The sequence below is a fragment of the Chelon labrosus genome (assembly GCF_963514085.1).
Source record: "Chelon labrosus genome assembly, chromosome: 17".
Taxonomy (NCBI): Eukaryota; Metazoa; Chordata; class Actinopteri; order Mugiliformes; family Mugilidae; genus Chelon; species Chelon labrosus.
Window position 1 is genome coordinate 8572132 of NC_140350.1, and position 14931 is coordinate 8587062.

General features: G+C 45.6%; 1 protein-coding gene across 1 annotated transcript; it reads right to left on the bottom strand.

Annotated features, from left to right (window-relative positions):
* Positions 1-605: 605 nt before the first annotated feature.
* LOC311502900 (PR domain zinc finger protein 15-like) lies at positions 606-13052 on the bottom strand. The gene is given in 25 exon segments (XM_084565340.1): positions 606-1695; positions 1904-2125; positions 2496-2576; positions 3217-3392; positions 4415-4498; positions 4650-4781; positions 4885-5004; positions 5390-5469; positions 5633-5796; positions 5988-6128; positions 6750-6881; positions 7025-7119; positions 7872-8039; positions 8142-8229; positions 8307-8401; positions 8487-8696; positions 10514-10738; positions 10959-11042; positions 11141-11249; positions 11350-11502; positions 11604-11757; positions 12161-12254; positions 12343-12382; positions 12947-13034; positions 13036-13052. Coding segments are annotated over 25 exon segments (3471 nt in total). The 5' UTR covers positions 13044-13052; the 3' UTR covers positions 606-1167.
* Positions 13053-14931: the final 1879 nt, after the last annotated feature.

The window sequence follows — 14931 nt, forward strand, 5'->3', positions numbered from 1 at the left end:
AGAGAGTTTTCATTATATTTGCAAGTCATGAATGCCACCTCAGATCATATCTGATATTTTCATGGGGTTTTTATCTAAATGCTGTATTTTGATGAGCTTAGCATGGTTTTAGATGAAGACACGCAACAGCTCTACAAGTAACGTGTGTCAAACTTCAACCTGCCTCAGAAGCGGCTGATCCAGATATGGTTTGAGGTCTATCTTCTCACTCAACTGTATATTTAGAATATTTTTTATTTTTTTTTTTTAAATTCTACACTCACTTTCATGATGGCTACTTAATATCTAAAATATTTTTAACATCTGCTGCAGAATCTGATCGTATGTTATTGAAAATCCAATGCAGACGGGTGGAGTGTGCTTGTACACACTTACGAAGCGGTGCGTTGCATTCATTACACTCCCTAAAATGTATCAAAGGGACAGGGAGTCCAAACACAGGACTGGCGCCATCAGAGAGGGGGACGGGGACAGGGCTCGCCTGTCTGAGCTTGTCTGAGCTCCTCACGTGGCGGCAACAAACACAAGCAGGCGCAGTCCGTTTTTACTGCCATGTAGAAAAACCTGTCTGCTGACCACACACAAAACAGGGAGAAAGCCATCAGAAGGAGGTATGTTGTTTAAAAATAACAGTACAAAAAGCTTCCAGTTTTCTTTCCAGACAGGCCAACGGTGACAGTTTACAGCATTCAAAAATAACATCTCATCAGTCAGCTGCTTTCGGGCATACGCCAACCACCACGCTTTCCATAACCTGGTGGAGTCACTTTGACTTCACTTGTCACAAAGAAAAGGATCTGTTTCAGGTTAGTACATTTTCCTATTTCAGTTTTTGAGCAGCAGATTTGTCATGAAAACATGCATGTTTGTAAAGGCTGGTAAGGCATTTGAATATTCAGCATGTTGCTTTGGTTTCAAATGTAATCTTTAAGAGGAGTGTTTCAGTTTGGCTAAATGTACAATTTCTTTTTTTTTAATTATTTAATATTAACAGCCACTTTCTGTCATGATAAGAAATGGAAAAAAACATTACAGTTTTGCTCCTGTGGTGCTGGAGAGGCATCTGGGTGACAGTGATCAAAGCTTTGTACAAGTCTGATAAAAATCTACTCTACTATGTCTACAACGTCTGAGAGTGTGAGGTGACCTGCACCCCCCGGTGTGCGCTCAGTAGCTGAACATCTGCTGAGCGGAGCTGCTCGGCTGCTGCGGGGCGGGCGCCTGGCCCTGGCCTGGATCCGGGCCCTGAGTCTGGCCCTCCTGATTCTCCCCCTGAGCACCGTCCACCACTGGGGTCACCTGGCTGCCCTCAGCAGCAGGTACGGGCCTCCAGGCCAGGGTCGAGGCCTCCAGCTGGTGCCCCATGGGGTTGACCAGAGTGGTGAGGTTGATAAAGTGAGCGACGGACTGCGGCGCCGTGCCTCCGCCGGGGCCAACCGTCTCCGGGACGAGTTCGGCGGGTCGGTTGTGGAGCATGGCGGAGCCGCTTACTGTGTCGAAGGTGACGGTGAGGATGGAGTTGTCCAGGGTGAGGGGTCGGTCGCTGGCTGTCAGGTGGCCCACGGCGACAGGCTGCAGGCTGGTGAACTGGGCCGGGGCGTGGCTGGTGATGGGGGTGACGGTGATGTTGGTAAGACCCACTGAGCTGTTGGGGGAGGAGGCCGATGGAGCACTGGGGTCGGTCAGGACCACCACCTGAAACAAGCAGCAGTTAAATCAATGACAGGAACTGTGTCTTTGGATTTCTCTTCATTCTGCTTCCCATCATCAATGTCTAGTCAGCTGCTGTCTCTGGACATTTGGCCTGTTAGCAAGAAAAACTTCAGCTCCTGTTTCCTATTTCAATCAGGCCACCTGCTCTTATCAAGAACCTGGATATGCCTGTGAAAATCTGCATATCTACCTGCTGGATGCTCTGCACAGCGGAGCTTGTCTCGGTCTCGTCGCCGACTATGACAGCATTGAATTCCGTCATGGGTTCGTGCCTGGGCTCGGTAAAGTCAACATATTCGTCAGACTCGGAGAGCTCTGGCTCGGCTTGAACCCTCTGCTTCCTCTTGGGGTGTCGGCAAGTTCGGCTGGGCCTCTCTTGAGACATGCCGTCTTTTTCCAGGGTCAGAGTGGGCTGAGGAAGTAGCACACAGACGGTGACAGGGTAAACTTTAATGCATGTGATAGCCAGAACAAAGGAAGGAGTAGTAATGTTATAAAGACAGCCCATGCTGTGAATTAAAAGGAACTCATTATACTCGCACCATAACAGTTCTATATTTAAGTATCTCAAGAGTTTAAGGAACTGAAATGTACTAGTGGTTGGCGTCAACGTCATTTTTGCAAAAAGCTTTTGGCTCATCAAACTCAAACTGGCTCTCTTTTTGTTTTATATGCCAGGAAGCAGCTGTCTCCCCTCTGCTAGATCATCCCGAGCTCTTCCAAACACTGCGTTTCAGTGTCGTGCACCGAGGTGTGTGTACCGCATCACCGGAGAATCTGACCTGAACAATGCTGATAGACGAGTCGTTTATTGTCGAATTTTCCTGAAGGTCGTCGAACTCATCGATTCTCACAGACACCACCTGTGGGCAGAAAGCAGAACGACGACAGTTCAGTCAGTCTGTGACTCAATAAGAGCTCCGGGCCAGAGCGATGTCATGATATGGATCATGTCTGTGAAGAGACAATCCTTTGAATACAGCAAAGTCCACATTTTAGCCAGAGAAGACGAATAGTTTGAAAGAGGAGTTTAATAAGTAATCTGTGTAAGACAACACAGTCTTAAAATCTGTCCCCGAACAAGTTTAACCCCTTTGAGTCTGCAGTTTCTGGCCATTGATTGGTCAATAGAGACCCACTCATTGTGAAGAAAAGAAGAAAGCAAAAACAGGACTCCACCCAGGTTAATCTGTTAATCAGTTCAGTATCTGGTTGTTAACAGACCCTAGTCACTTGTGAGTTTCAGGTGCACACCACCAACAGATGCTGCAAATAGAAACTGAAAATGTCCACCAGGCATTTAAACCTGAAGAAGCCACTTGGATGTGTTGTGAAAAAGGTGAATTTGCACCCAAGTGAGCACACTAGGAGCAGCGGGCAGCTATGCAAGGCACCCAGGGATGTGGTACATGGTAGGGATCGAACACGTGACCCCACCGTCCCAAAGCTACTCCTCTATTTGTTTGAGCCTTGTCGACTCCTGACAGCCCTGTCCCAGCTCACCTCCGGGTGTTTGCGCCGCAGGTGCCGGTTCATGGAAGCGCGGGTGGACACCTTGGTCCCGCAGAGGTGACACGACTGGGCCTCCACCTTCTCGTGGGTCAGGTGGACGTGCTTCTGCAGCATGTACTCCGTCAGGTACTTCTTATCGCATGTCGCGCACGTCCACGTCTTACCCACTGCAGCAAGAGAGAGAATAAATCATTAATGGGGGGTTAGATAGCCATTTGGATGTACAGGGTTAGAGGGGAGACACCGTTGTGGACTGGCCTGAGTGGCTTCTCTTCTTGTAGATATTTAGACCAGCCCATCAGGTTTATGTGTGTTGTTTGGCTTGCTAGACCTTTCTTAATAAATTAAAGTTTATTGTAGTTCTAGACATCGCTGTTTTTCTCCTCAGTTTTCCTACTTTCCTGGTCTTAACCAAACATTAACAAAATATACTGCCCTATTTTCATCAAGCAACCGTCCCTGCTTTCTTCAACACATTGTCACTTTTCACTCTGCTTATATGGGAACGTGACAGCCGTCCATGTGCAGTACATGCACAGAGCACGGAGCGGTCAAAGGTGTGATTGTGTGCATCCGAGAGAAGAATGTGGTTACTCAGCTTCTCTGGAAACACGCACACAACCTCTGTTAGCTACCGAGGTTCAGCTAAGTTTGCTGGCTAAAATATTTTAGAGTGACTACAGCTACGCTCAGTTAAATTATTTAACAATCTGTATTATTTATTTATTCATTTATACATATTTGTGACTTATATAATAACATATTAGCATCTTAACGAGCCTTTTTTGTCTGGTGTACCACACTTTAGCAAGCAACCGGATAGTTCTCCACCACTGCATTAAGCTCTCCCTAATGGTGCACCTAGACATCTTTGCTGGTGCATAATCGGTTCCTAACAGAGATTCCATTTCTGGCATCAAGGCTAAGTAATTTAGCCAAGTCCTCTTTTCCCAGAAGTCCCATCTTCCACCCATAGCTTTTAGAGTTTTACAGTAAACATGCCCTTTAATAGTTCAGTTGTGCTTTTTTGGAAATGCGCTCTGGCAGCATAAATCAAAGCTGCGGAATCACTTTTCGCTCCACCTCTCTGGCTCTGAACACACTGAGGGAAATAAAAAAAGCCAAATTACAGACTCCCACGTTCACAAACCGAGCCCGGTTTTATGACGCCCCGACACAGGACACTTGCCTGTGTGGATGAGCTTGTGCGTCTCTAGGGTTGTCCTCTCACTGAACGTCTTTCCACACAGCTCGCACATGAAGTCTTTTATACCTGCAGACAAGGTGAGGACAAACGGTGACATGATGTACTGTCTGCGAGGTCTGCACTGTCAGTCTTGCTCGGGGTGACAAAGTGCAGGCGCAGTCAACAAATCAATAGTCTGCTCAAGACTGATGCTCGGCGTTCATGAAATGTGACCCACCTGTGTGACGCTTGTAGTGTTTCAACATATTGACCTTTTGGGCAAACTTGCGGTTGCACTCTTTGCACTCGTACTCTTTGATGCCCTTGTGAAGCTTCATGTGGTGCCTCAGAGCGTGCTTGGTCTTCATGCCTGCAGAAAAAAAAAAAATATATATATTTAAAGCATCTACTACCCAATGTCTGTGCTGATTGAATAGTGAGGAAAAAAATGAATGCAGCCGAGGGACCCTGACCTTTCCCACACTCCGCACACAGGTAGTCTCGGTTGTCGTCGTGAACCCTGAGGTGCTCCTTCAGCATGTCTTTCCTCGCGAATGATTTGCCGCACATGTCACAGCCGTGGCTCTTCACCCCTGGAAGAATATTCAAACACACAAGTGCACAAGACGTTCAATTAAAATCAGAGAAAGGTCATTATTTCAACTTCGGGCTGTTGATATACATGCAGGGGCAGTGTTAAAGAGCACATTTACTCTGATACAGCTTTGACTTATAAGTGCTGTAATAAATATTCCCACTTCCCACTATATTGCAGGGAAAAGCATTGTTCTTTTAACTACCTTCACCTATTTGGGACCACTCACACATTATATGCATTTGATTCATTAGTAGTTGTAACAAAGACACCTTCTATACCCTCTAAACAGGTTGAATTACGTAATATGTGACTATAAATACTGTCTCACAAAGCTTGTTGGCTCGTGAGAGATCAACACTTTATCTCAGGTCGCTGCCCACCTGTGTGGATGATCTTGTGTCTCTCCAGGTTACCGATACTATTGAAGATTCGGCCGCAAATTTCACATGGATGGATGTACCTTGGGGACAGAGCAGGAGGTTTGAAACGATAACACGCTCCACAATAAGTATGCAAAAGACCGTCTCTCTCTCTCTCTATATATAAATATATATATATCAGTCTTGATTGGGCAATCAAAAAATGAGGTGCAACGTGTGCTCTTTCGCCTCACACAGTCTTACTTCTGCACTGAAGGGTCGCGCAGCTGCTCTCTGTGGATGACCAGGTGAGCGTTGTACGTGGCCTTCAGGGCGAAGCGACGGTTACAGATCCCGCAGTTGTAGCCCCCCTCTTTGTGCTGCTCCATGATGTGCTTCAAGTACTCTTTGCCCTTTGCGAATGACAGCTAGAGACACAAACAGGAGGAGTTAATCTCCCCTCAGCTTGACACATCAGAAGGCCTTCCATATCTGTCTGCCACAGACTCCTGAACGGCCTTCATCGTGTTTTCGAAGGCCCGGCTCACGATAAAATTAGAGACCAAACAGTTTCTAATCTAAAATGTGGTTTCTCCGCGCCCGCCAGGACGGCGCTTACTTGACATTTCTTGCAGTTGTACTTGTGGTGCTCAGGATCGTCTTCCTCTTCGTCCTCGTCCGTTTCGTCGCTGTCATCCGCGGAGATGCCGATCTTCTTGATGAAGCCCTCTCTCTCCTGCTCATTCATCAAGGCTATATCCTGGGATGAAAAACAGTTCTTTAATGTTATTAAAACCAGTGACTGCAACCCTGTGGTGTCTGGCAACAGAATGTTGTTAGTGGGGGCCTTTGGGTCCTATGGGTTGAGGGGTGGGGCCTCTGTGGATCATCCCACAGATACTTGATCAGTTTGGGATCTAGTGAATTTGGACGCCAGGTCAACACCTTGTGCTGTTTTTCATGTGTTTTTAAGTTGTTCCTAAACTGTTTTTGTGTGTGTGTCAGGCTGCATTCTGCTGGGGATGGCTCCTGCCATCAAGGAGTGTCATTGCTATGGGGTGGGGGTGTCAGGTCTGGTCTAGGTGGGTGATACATGTAGTAACATCCACACGAATGCAAGGTCCAAAAGTTTTCCAGAACAACATTGTATCGTCACAGGACGGTCAATGTTATTTACATGTTAGTGGTCTTAATGTTGTGGCTGATTGGTGTATGTCATCATTGCTTGTCATGCAATGTGTAATCTGAGTGTAAAGCAGGTGCTGATGTAGCTTCAGCCACTCCTAGCATTGAGGAAAGGAGCAGCATTCTTCCATGACAGCACTATGTGGTGAAGCCGTTCATCAACAAAACGCAAAAACTGTTGCAGCTCCACTTTTACCTTGAAGTGCACATGAATGTGATCCCGGAGGACGTCCACGCGGAAAAACTTGCGGCCGCAGATCTCACAGGTGTACTTCTTATCGCCATGTGTCAACAGATGCTTGTTCATGTTGCTCCTGCAGGAGAACACCTGTGCACACAAATGTAGACCGAGCAGTATTTAAGTGGCTGATAAACTACAGCTAGACACCCACGCTATATTTTTTTCCCCTCCTGGATTTATGAAGAGGTATGTGACCTGCTGCCACAAGGGCTATTAATCAGAGTGCTCACCTTGCCACAGATGGGGCAGGGTGACGGCTCCTTCCTATACTTGGTCCCTTCTTCTCCGTTGGCCTCCAGCTCCTCTCTCTTCATGTGCTTTGGTCCTGTCCACGTGCATTATTGGTTTAGTTCAGCTTAAGGTCTCAACAGAGGAAATACAGTGACATGGAGACAACGTGTAGCTGGAGCTGCTACAAAAACACACCCACACACACACACCAAAAACACACACCAGACTGGCCAGATATAACTATAATTAACAGAGCCTGATTCATGCGACCGTGTAAACAAATGTAAACAGTATTCAGACACTTTAGATTTTTTCCTTCTTTTCAGTGGATTCAATTGCCATATTTTAAATTTTATATTTTTAACATTAGACTTAAAATGTTCGGAGTTTGAGATCCTGAAAAGAAGATTCTTTACTTCCATGAGTTCAAAACAAACTCCAAGAACTAAATGTGTATTGCCGGGCAGATACAGGGAAGCATAGTGGTGGCAGCATCATGCTATGAGGCTGCTTCTAGGTGCTTCAGTTGTGGTGAAGCATGCCAGGAGGAATGGAATAAACTGCCAAATCCAGACCAAATCCAGGTCTACAATGCATGAGCCTCTCCCCATTTGTTAAGTTGTTGTCATGCGTTACTGGGATTGGCTCAATTGGTTCAGAACAATGAGATCTGTGATGTAACTGGGTGAGATTGAATTGAATCATCTATACAGACATCTATTCAGTATTTGTGCACTGCTTACACACGAACCAACGGAACCTGAACGCTATATAGTCACCGAGTTATAAAACATGTGAATGGTATTACCAAACAACAACCTTGCTGCGGGCCCTCGTAGGACTCACCCACGCCGTGCCTCCTGCGGTGCTCCTGCATCACATCTTTGCGGTAGAACATCTTGCTGCAGATTTCACAGGAATAGAGCTTCTCCCCGTGCTTCTTCTTGTGCTTGGAGAGGTTGCTGTTGGTGGAGAAGAATCGCGAGCAGATGTCACACTGGAACGTCTTGTCGTCTGGAGACAGAACGAATAAAACGTAAAACAGGATCAGACATGACATGACCGCGACTAGAAACATGTCAAAGTAAAAAAAAAAGAAAGAAAAGACTACACTACCTGTCCTGCAGTTGTGAAATTTTAAGGCATTTTCCAGGCGAAAGGATTTCTCACACGTGTTGCATTTATATTTGTATTCTTGGTCAGGCTGTTGGGAGCACATAAAAACAAAGACATTAACCAGCGGAGCGACTCCTCGGAGCAACCGTTCGGGGTGTCACATACCATGTTCTTGCTGTGCTTGTACGAGATGTGCTGCTTCAGACTCTCCTTGCGACTGAACAACTTGCCACAGTCATCACATTTGAACAGCTTATCACCTGTGAGGACACATGAATTGGATGGATTCTCCGTTTTAATATATCCACGAAAGGAATCCAACGGCGTTCTCCAATGTGCTCATACCGTGAGATCGGATGTGTCTGTTGAGGTTGCTGCTGTTCTTGAAGACCTTGTTGCAGAGGGAGCAGTGGTACACTCTCTTGTGCTCTCTGGCTTTGTGTCTCTTCAGGACAGACCCGCTGTCTGGAGGACTCAGCAGGCTGCTGCTCTCGGCTGCTGGTGCTGACGCCTCGGAGGCCACCGGCGCGGATCTCTCCACCGGTGGCTTCACATCTGTACATGAGGAATCCAGTGAAAAGGAAAAAAAGAAAGAAAACAAATTGTCTTAGTTTAGCATGCAACACATTTGCTAATGAATAAACACAAAACACAAAGTAACATTTTAATACAAGGATGAGACTAGATTAAAAGTCAAAGGAACGCCAGAAAATTACAGTTACACTAATGAATTTCAATTCAATTTCATCAGTAACAATACAAATTGTCTCAAGAAGCTTTACAAAACCCAGAGCCTGAAACCTCCAGACCAAGCACCAAGGCAACGGTGGCAAGAAAAACTCTCTTTTTAACAGGAAGAACCCAGCTAACAGATATGGTAGGACTCATCTGCTTGAAGCTGGCCAGGTAGAGACAGAAAAAGAGAGAGGAGAGAAGAGAACAGCAGCAGGAACAAGATGATTCATACACCGATCAGGCATAACATTATGACCACTGACAGGAGAAGTAAATAACATTGACCATCTTGTGACAATACAATGTTCTGCCGGGAAACGTTTGGACCTGGCATTCATATGGATGGACATGTACCACCCACTTAGACCAGACCAGCCGCCCCCACCCCATAACAATGACACTCCTTGAGCAGGAGTGTCATTGTCAAACTGCCAAACTGATCAAGTATCTGTGGGATGATCCACAGAGGCCCCTCCCCTCAACCCATAGGACCCAAAGCCCCCCACTAACAACATTCTGTTGCCAGACACCACAGGACACCCCAAGAAGGACCATGTCCATTCTCTGATGAGTCCCAACTGATTTGGAGGCACACGGGAGACCTAAACAATATTAGGAAGGTGGTCATAATGTTATGCCTAATTGGTGTATGTGTGTCATACATACATTGATCAGACTCAAGCATCCATGTAGAATCTTACTGATGCAAGCAAGAGTACAAGATGTAGCTTGCATCAGTTCAGACCCTGTAAATAGTGCCCGTTGATAAAGATGATACAGTGTATCAGCTTTGAATGATGAATGATGAATGACACATAAAGTTGACATTTTGTAGTCATTTCATCTTCTTTTGTAGTCTTTTTCCACTTGTATAACCTCTGTTTATCTATTCTTTTGTGTAATATATTGTAGAAGAAGTAGTGAAAGTAGTAGAAGCAGCTACTGTCTGTGTCTTGTGTGGCACGTGTGGCACAGTGAAGAAGCAGCAGCACTTCACACCCCTTTATGTTTTTTCATTAACATATTGCGAAGGTGACAACTTGACTCTTGAGTCTGAAACCTCCGATGTGTAGGTTCTGCTATTTTCTTTTGCTATTGAAGTGTGTGGTGTCCTCACAAACACACACACACACACACACACACACACACACAGATCTAAAGAACCCTTTAAGGCCTTCAGGGAAAAGGTTTTGGATGAGATTTAAAAAGATCTCAAATGATTGCTAATTTGTCTGACCGCCCCAACAAATTCAGCCCAGTAGCAGACTGTTTGATGCATAAAGTAGTCTCCAAGAAACCCAAAACTTGATCACAGCATAAAGTCTGGCAGCCACTCAGTGTGCATTTATCTACAATGACAAAGAAATTGCACAGATTCGGCCTGAACTGGAGGCGAACCAAAAGGAAAAGGAAAAACCTTTGCTGTAGAAAAAGAACATTCAAACAAAACTACAGTTTATAGTTTCTGACATGAATTTAAGATGAATCAGTACGACTGTTATATGCCTGGGCAAAGAGAGTCACCAAGAAGCTTCATGAAAAACATATCTCTATCCAACTTACTCTGCATCTCTATTAGAACCATTTCTACCGTTGTTTTTTTTTGCACTCGACCACTGTTCTCTTTTCTTTCTCACCTTTGTTTTTGCTCGTGGAACTTGCAGCTCCAGGCCTGCGCCCCTTAGCTCTCCTGCCTCGGCTGTGCCTTCTCTTGGGGGCAGGCTGAGCAGCAGCGGGGCCACCGTCCTCCTCCTCCTCCGCCGCCTCATAAGGGCCCACCAGGCTCTCCTCCTGGGGCAGCAGTGGGTCCACGGGAAGCGCTGCTACCGTCTTCACCTCGCCGAGGTGACTCAGCATGCTGCCTGTGATCACCAGAAAGGAAGTGGAGGAATCAGAGTAAGCAACCACGACACCATGAGATCTTTTCAACGGGTAAACAGTCAGCGGCGCACTCCTACCACGATCAATTATGCAATTACAAGCTTTTAGAAAACAGATGTTATTGTAAACTCAGATCAGACCAAAGATCAAGACTCAAGATCAGTACACTTTTCTAACATGTGCCGACTTGAGGAATCTCACCTGGACTGTTGTCTTCAGCCACCGGAGACAAGTGGGCCCCACTTTTCTCTGAAGCGTCCGCTTTAGCAGATGAAGACGCCACATCTGATTAAAGGAGGGCAGAAAAAACAGAAGGGACAAGTCATGCTGTTGCCGTGACACCCTTCCACATCATGTGCTCGGTAATGCCCGAATAAATCTACCTTGTTGAGGCAGTGGTGGCTGAAGCGGAGGTTTCAACACGGGCTTCTCCATCTTCTTGGCGTAGAAGGCGCCGTACCAGACTCGCAGCTCCGTCCCAGGCAGCACATCCTGGAGAGCACAAAGCGGAGGCAGGTTAACAGAGGGAAGAATGCGGCGATCGCCAGTCTGCAGCCCTGACAGGCTCAGGCTTAAGGTGGGCGCATGGTACCTGGGAGGTGTTGAAGTAGACGTCATCGTCCTGCTGGTAGGCCGTCAGATTCTGGTGCTTGTGGTCAGTGGCAGGTCGCACCAGCATCATCCAGTTGCAGTCCTCCTCACAGCTGGAGTCAAAACACACCACCACGCCGTCCTTCTGGAAGATCTGAACATGAGGAGGATTAAGAATGATGACACTCATCCATATAAAATAAATAAGAGCATCTAGAGGTCATCTCCACATGGCCAGGATGCATAAAGCTGTACCTTCAGAGGAAAAGCCTCTTCCTTCTCCAAACAGGACACCCTCTTAGCCTCAAAAGGACCAAACCGCGTCCTCTTGACCAGCCGCCGCAGGACAAACACCCCTTCCTCCCCGTTAGCCACCCGTCTGATCTCCAGGCTGTTTGGTAGAGAAGACCTGGTGCAGGACCACAGCAGTTATAAAGTGACAGTAAAAAAAAACAAGTCACAGTATCACCTCCTACATTTTTATTAACACATAGATAACGTACACCTTTGTGAATATCTCCACTACATTTTAAGGGCCACTTGAAAATAAAATGTGGATTTGCCGAAAGTCACAAATTTAGCATGAGTGGGATGGAACTACAAGTGCCAGAAACTGAAGCATCTACAACAGGTCACCTACTTGTGCAATCTCTCCAAATATTTAATAAGATGACACTAAAAAAATGTGTGATTTCAGAACCTCAGAGGTCAGGGTGCTCGATAGCTCGGCTTGAATCTTCAAAGAATAAACTTCAGCTCAGAAGATGGGATGAAACCAGCGATTTAATGCAACACCCTCAGCTGTCACTCACCGAGCTCGACTGAGGACGAAGGAGTCCTGGACGGTCACCAAAGGTCCCAGTTCTGGACACTCAGAGTCATGGTACTGACCACAGTCCTCGCACCCTGTCACAGACACACCACACCAGTCAGCACAGTCCGGTCTGACTCTTGGACACATACAGCAGTGCAGCAAGACTGGATTCATACTCACAAATGAACTCATCTGGTGTCTGTTCAGCCATTATGCCAACCTACCAAGAGAGGAAATGAGTTTATAAGAGGCCTTAAACAGGAAACAGTGAGGGACATGTCCAGCAGTCAAGTCACACTGAATTTAAATGTGAACTTCTTAAACCTGTGTTTATGAATGTGACTGAACTTCCAAGCCTGCGTACACACTCAATGTGGGGACGCTTCAGCTGTGCCTGAACGCATCAGCCCTCCCGGCTACACTGTCTGTATTATGACAACAGGATCTGCTTTTTGGTATTCACGGTACAGTTGGAGCGCTCATGTTAAACACCCGGTAAGAGACGGGATCCAGGATCTGAGCGGCTCCCAGACTCTAGCCGGGTTTTAACTCCGATCTGAGCGGCTCCTCTTCGCTAGATGTAACAAAGAACAGTCGGCATGGCGGATGGACCGGAGACGCAAACCCTCAAACCGGAGTCGATGCTTTTCGGCGGCAGGCAGGGAGCAGTGGAGGAGGCTCGGGGCCACACGGAGCGAACCGGACACATCAGCTGCACCTTCACGACGAAACTGCGTCTCCACTTTGGACAAAACCCAAGTAGATTAGCGGGGAAACACGTTACCTTTTCTGCAAAAGACCCTTCATTTATCGAATCCTGACTCCGGGTTCCAATCCGCTCCAGAAACGGCGCAGGACCGGAAACGACGCGCCGAGTGCATTGTGGGGACTGTAGTCGTACAGTCAACACAATCAAGCCTACAATTAGACGCCGTTGTTTATTTACCCCAAATAAAAGGTGCTAAATGTGTCTTTGTCAATAGCCATAAAACGTATGTACATGTTATTTAGTTCAGGTATTAGTTACACCATATGACATATTCTACATTGCACTTGCTGATTCTACTGCACTACACACCAAAGTGTAATAACACAACAATTCAAAAATAATTGACTACAGTTAAATGTCCTGCATTCAATATTAAGTAAAGACAAAGCCAACAAAATATATTTCATTTATTTATTCTGGGAAGAGTCTGTCAAAACATTGTTGCTTTACTGGCATAAGATTACTTATATATACAGTGCCACTTAAAAGTACTTGCTCCCTTCAGTGTCTTCTACATTTCTACACAAAAATTATTCAGAACTTTAGCAGATTTTCACACAAGTCTTGAAACATAGTAATAATAATAATAATAATAATAATAACACATAACAGACAATGGCATTAAAAACTACATTAAAAAGATAAAAGGTTAATTTGGTTAAAAAATTTGGTTAAAACAGGATAAAAAATATACTTGTGTATTTGTTTATTGAGGATAATGAGCCAATATTACATATCACAGAGGTGCAAAAGTCAGTGCACGTCTAGGATTGCAAGTTAATGTAAAAGCTAGCTACGTAAAACTAGAGTCCATCTGTTCAGACGTGTTTCCAGTGTAAAGAGACTCGTTCAGTGCAACAGAGGAGCTTTCTGAAGATCTCAGAAAAGAGTTGTTGTTGATCATCGGGGTGGAATAGATTACAAAACCGGTCCTTAAGGTTGGAACCAACAAATCAACAATCAGACAAATTATGAATAAAGGGAGATTTAAGCTGACTATCATCCTTAAATCCTGTTACCCACCAAATACTTTCAAGTAGCACTCCGTATATTCATTCATTCAATCATTCATTCATCTTTTTTCATCATTCACCCACTTGTCCTGTGGAGGGTTGTGGGGGGGCTGGAGCCTATCCCAGCTGTCATCGGGCGAGAGGCGGGATACACCCAGGACAGGCTGCCAGTTCATCGCAGGGCTAACACAGAGAGACAGACAACCATCCACACTCACATGCACACCTACGGCCAATTTAGAATCACCAATTAACCTAACCAGCATGTCTTTGGACGGTGCGGAAGTAGTACCCGGAGAGAACCCACGCAGACACAGGGAGAACATGCAAACTCTACACAGAAAGGCCTCGATTTGAACTTTGTTGAGAGGCATCAGTGCTAACCATTACACCACTGTGCTGCCCGCACTCTGTACATATACATATATATTTATTTAATCACTCTCACTGGTGATAAGTGACATTAACTATGCCATGCCCCTTTACCATACACTTTCCAGGTAACACCGTATAGCACCTGTTTTAGTCGACTTCACTCTACTCACTATGTCAACAGTGAGTATGTCTGTAATATGTATTTTACAGGCGTGTCAGCGTTGCTATAAGTGTAACCTGGTTTTGCATTTACATCTTCCAAAACCATCACTTTAACAAAGCAGTTTCTTTTCATAAACAAGTTCTAATGTTTTTTATGGAATAAAAAACAACAACATGCTGTTCATTTAACTTATCTCATTAAATAGGTAGAAACTAAGGGAAACTACTTACTGGAAAAAACATGGCATGATTTAAATGGCCTTGTTTTTATATAATGCTTTTCTACCTTATTGGTACTCAAAGCACTTTACAGTCACAGCCACACCTACCCATTCACTCACACACATTCACACACCAGTGCCACACACTGGGAGCAAATGGAGGTTCAGCGTCCTGCTCAAGGAAACTTCGGCATGTGGCACATTCCGGGGATCGAACCGCTAACCCTCT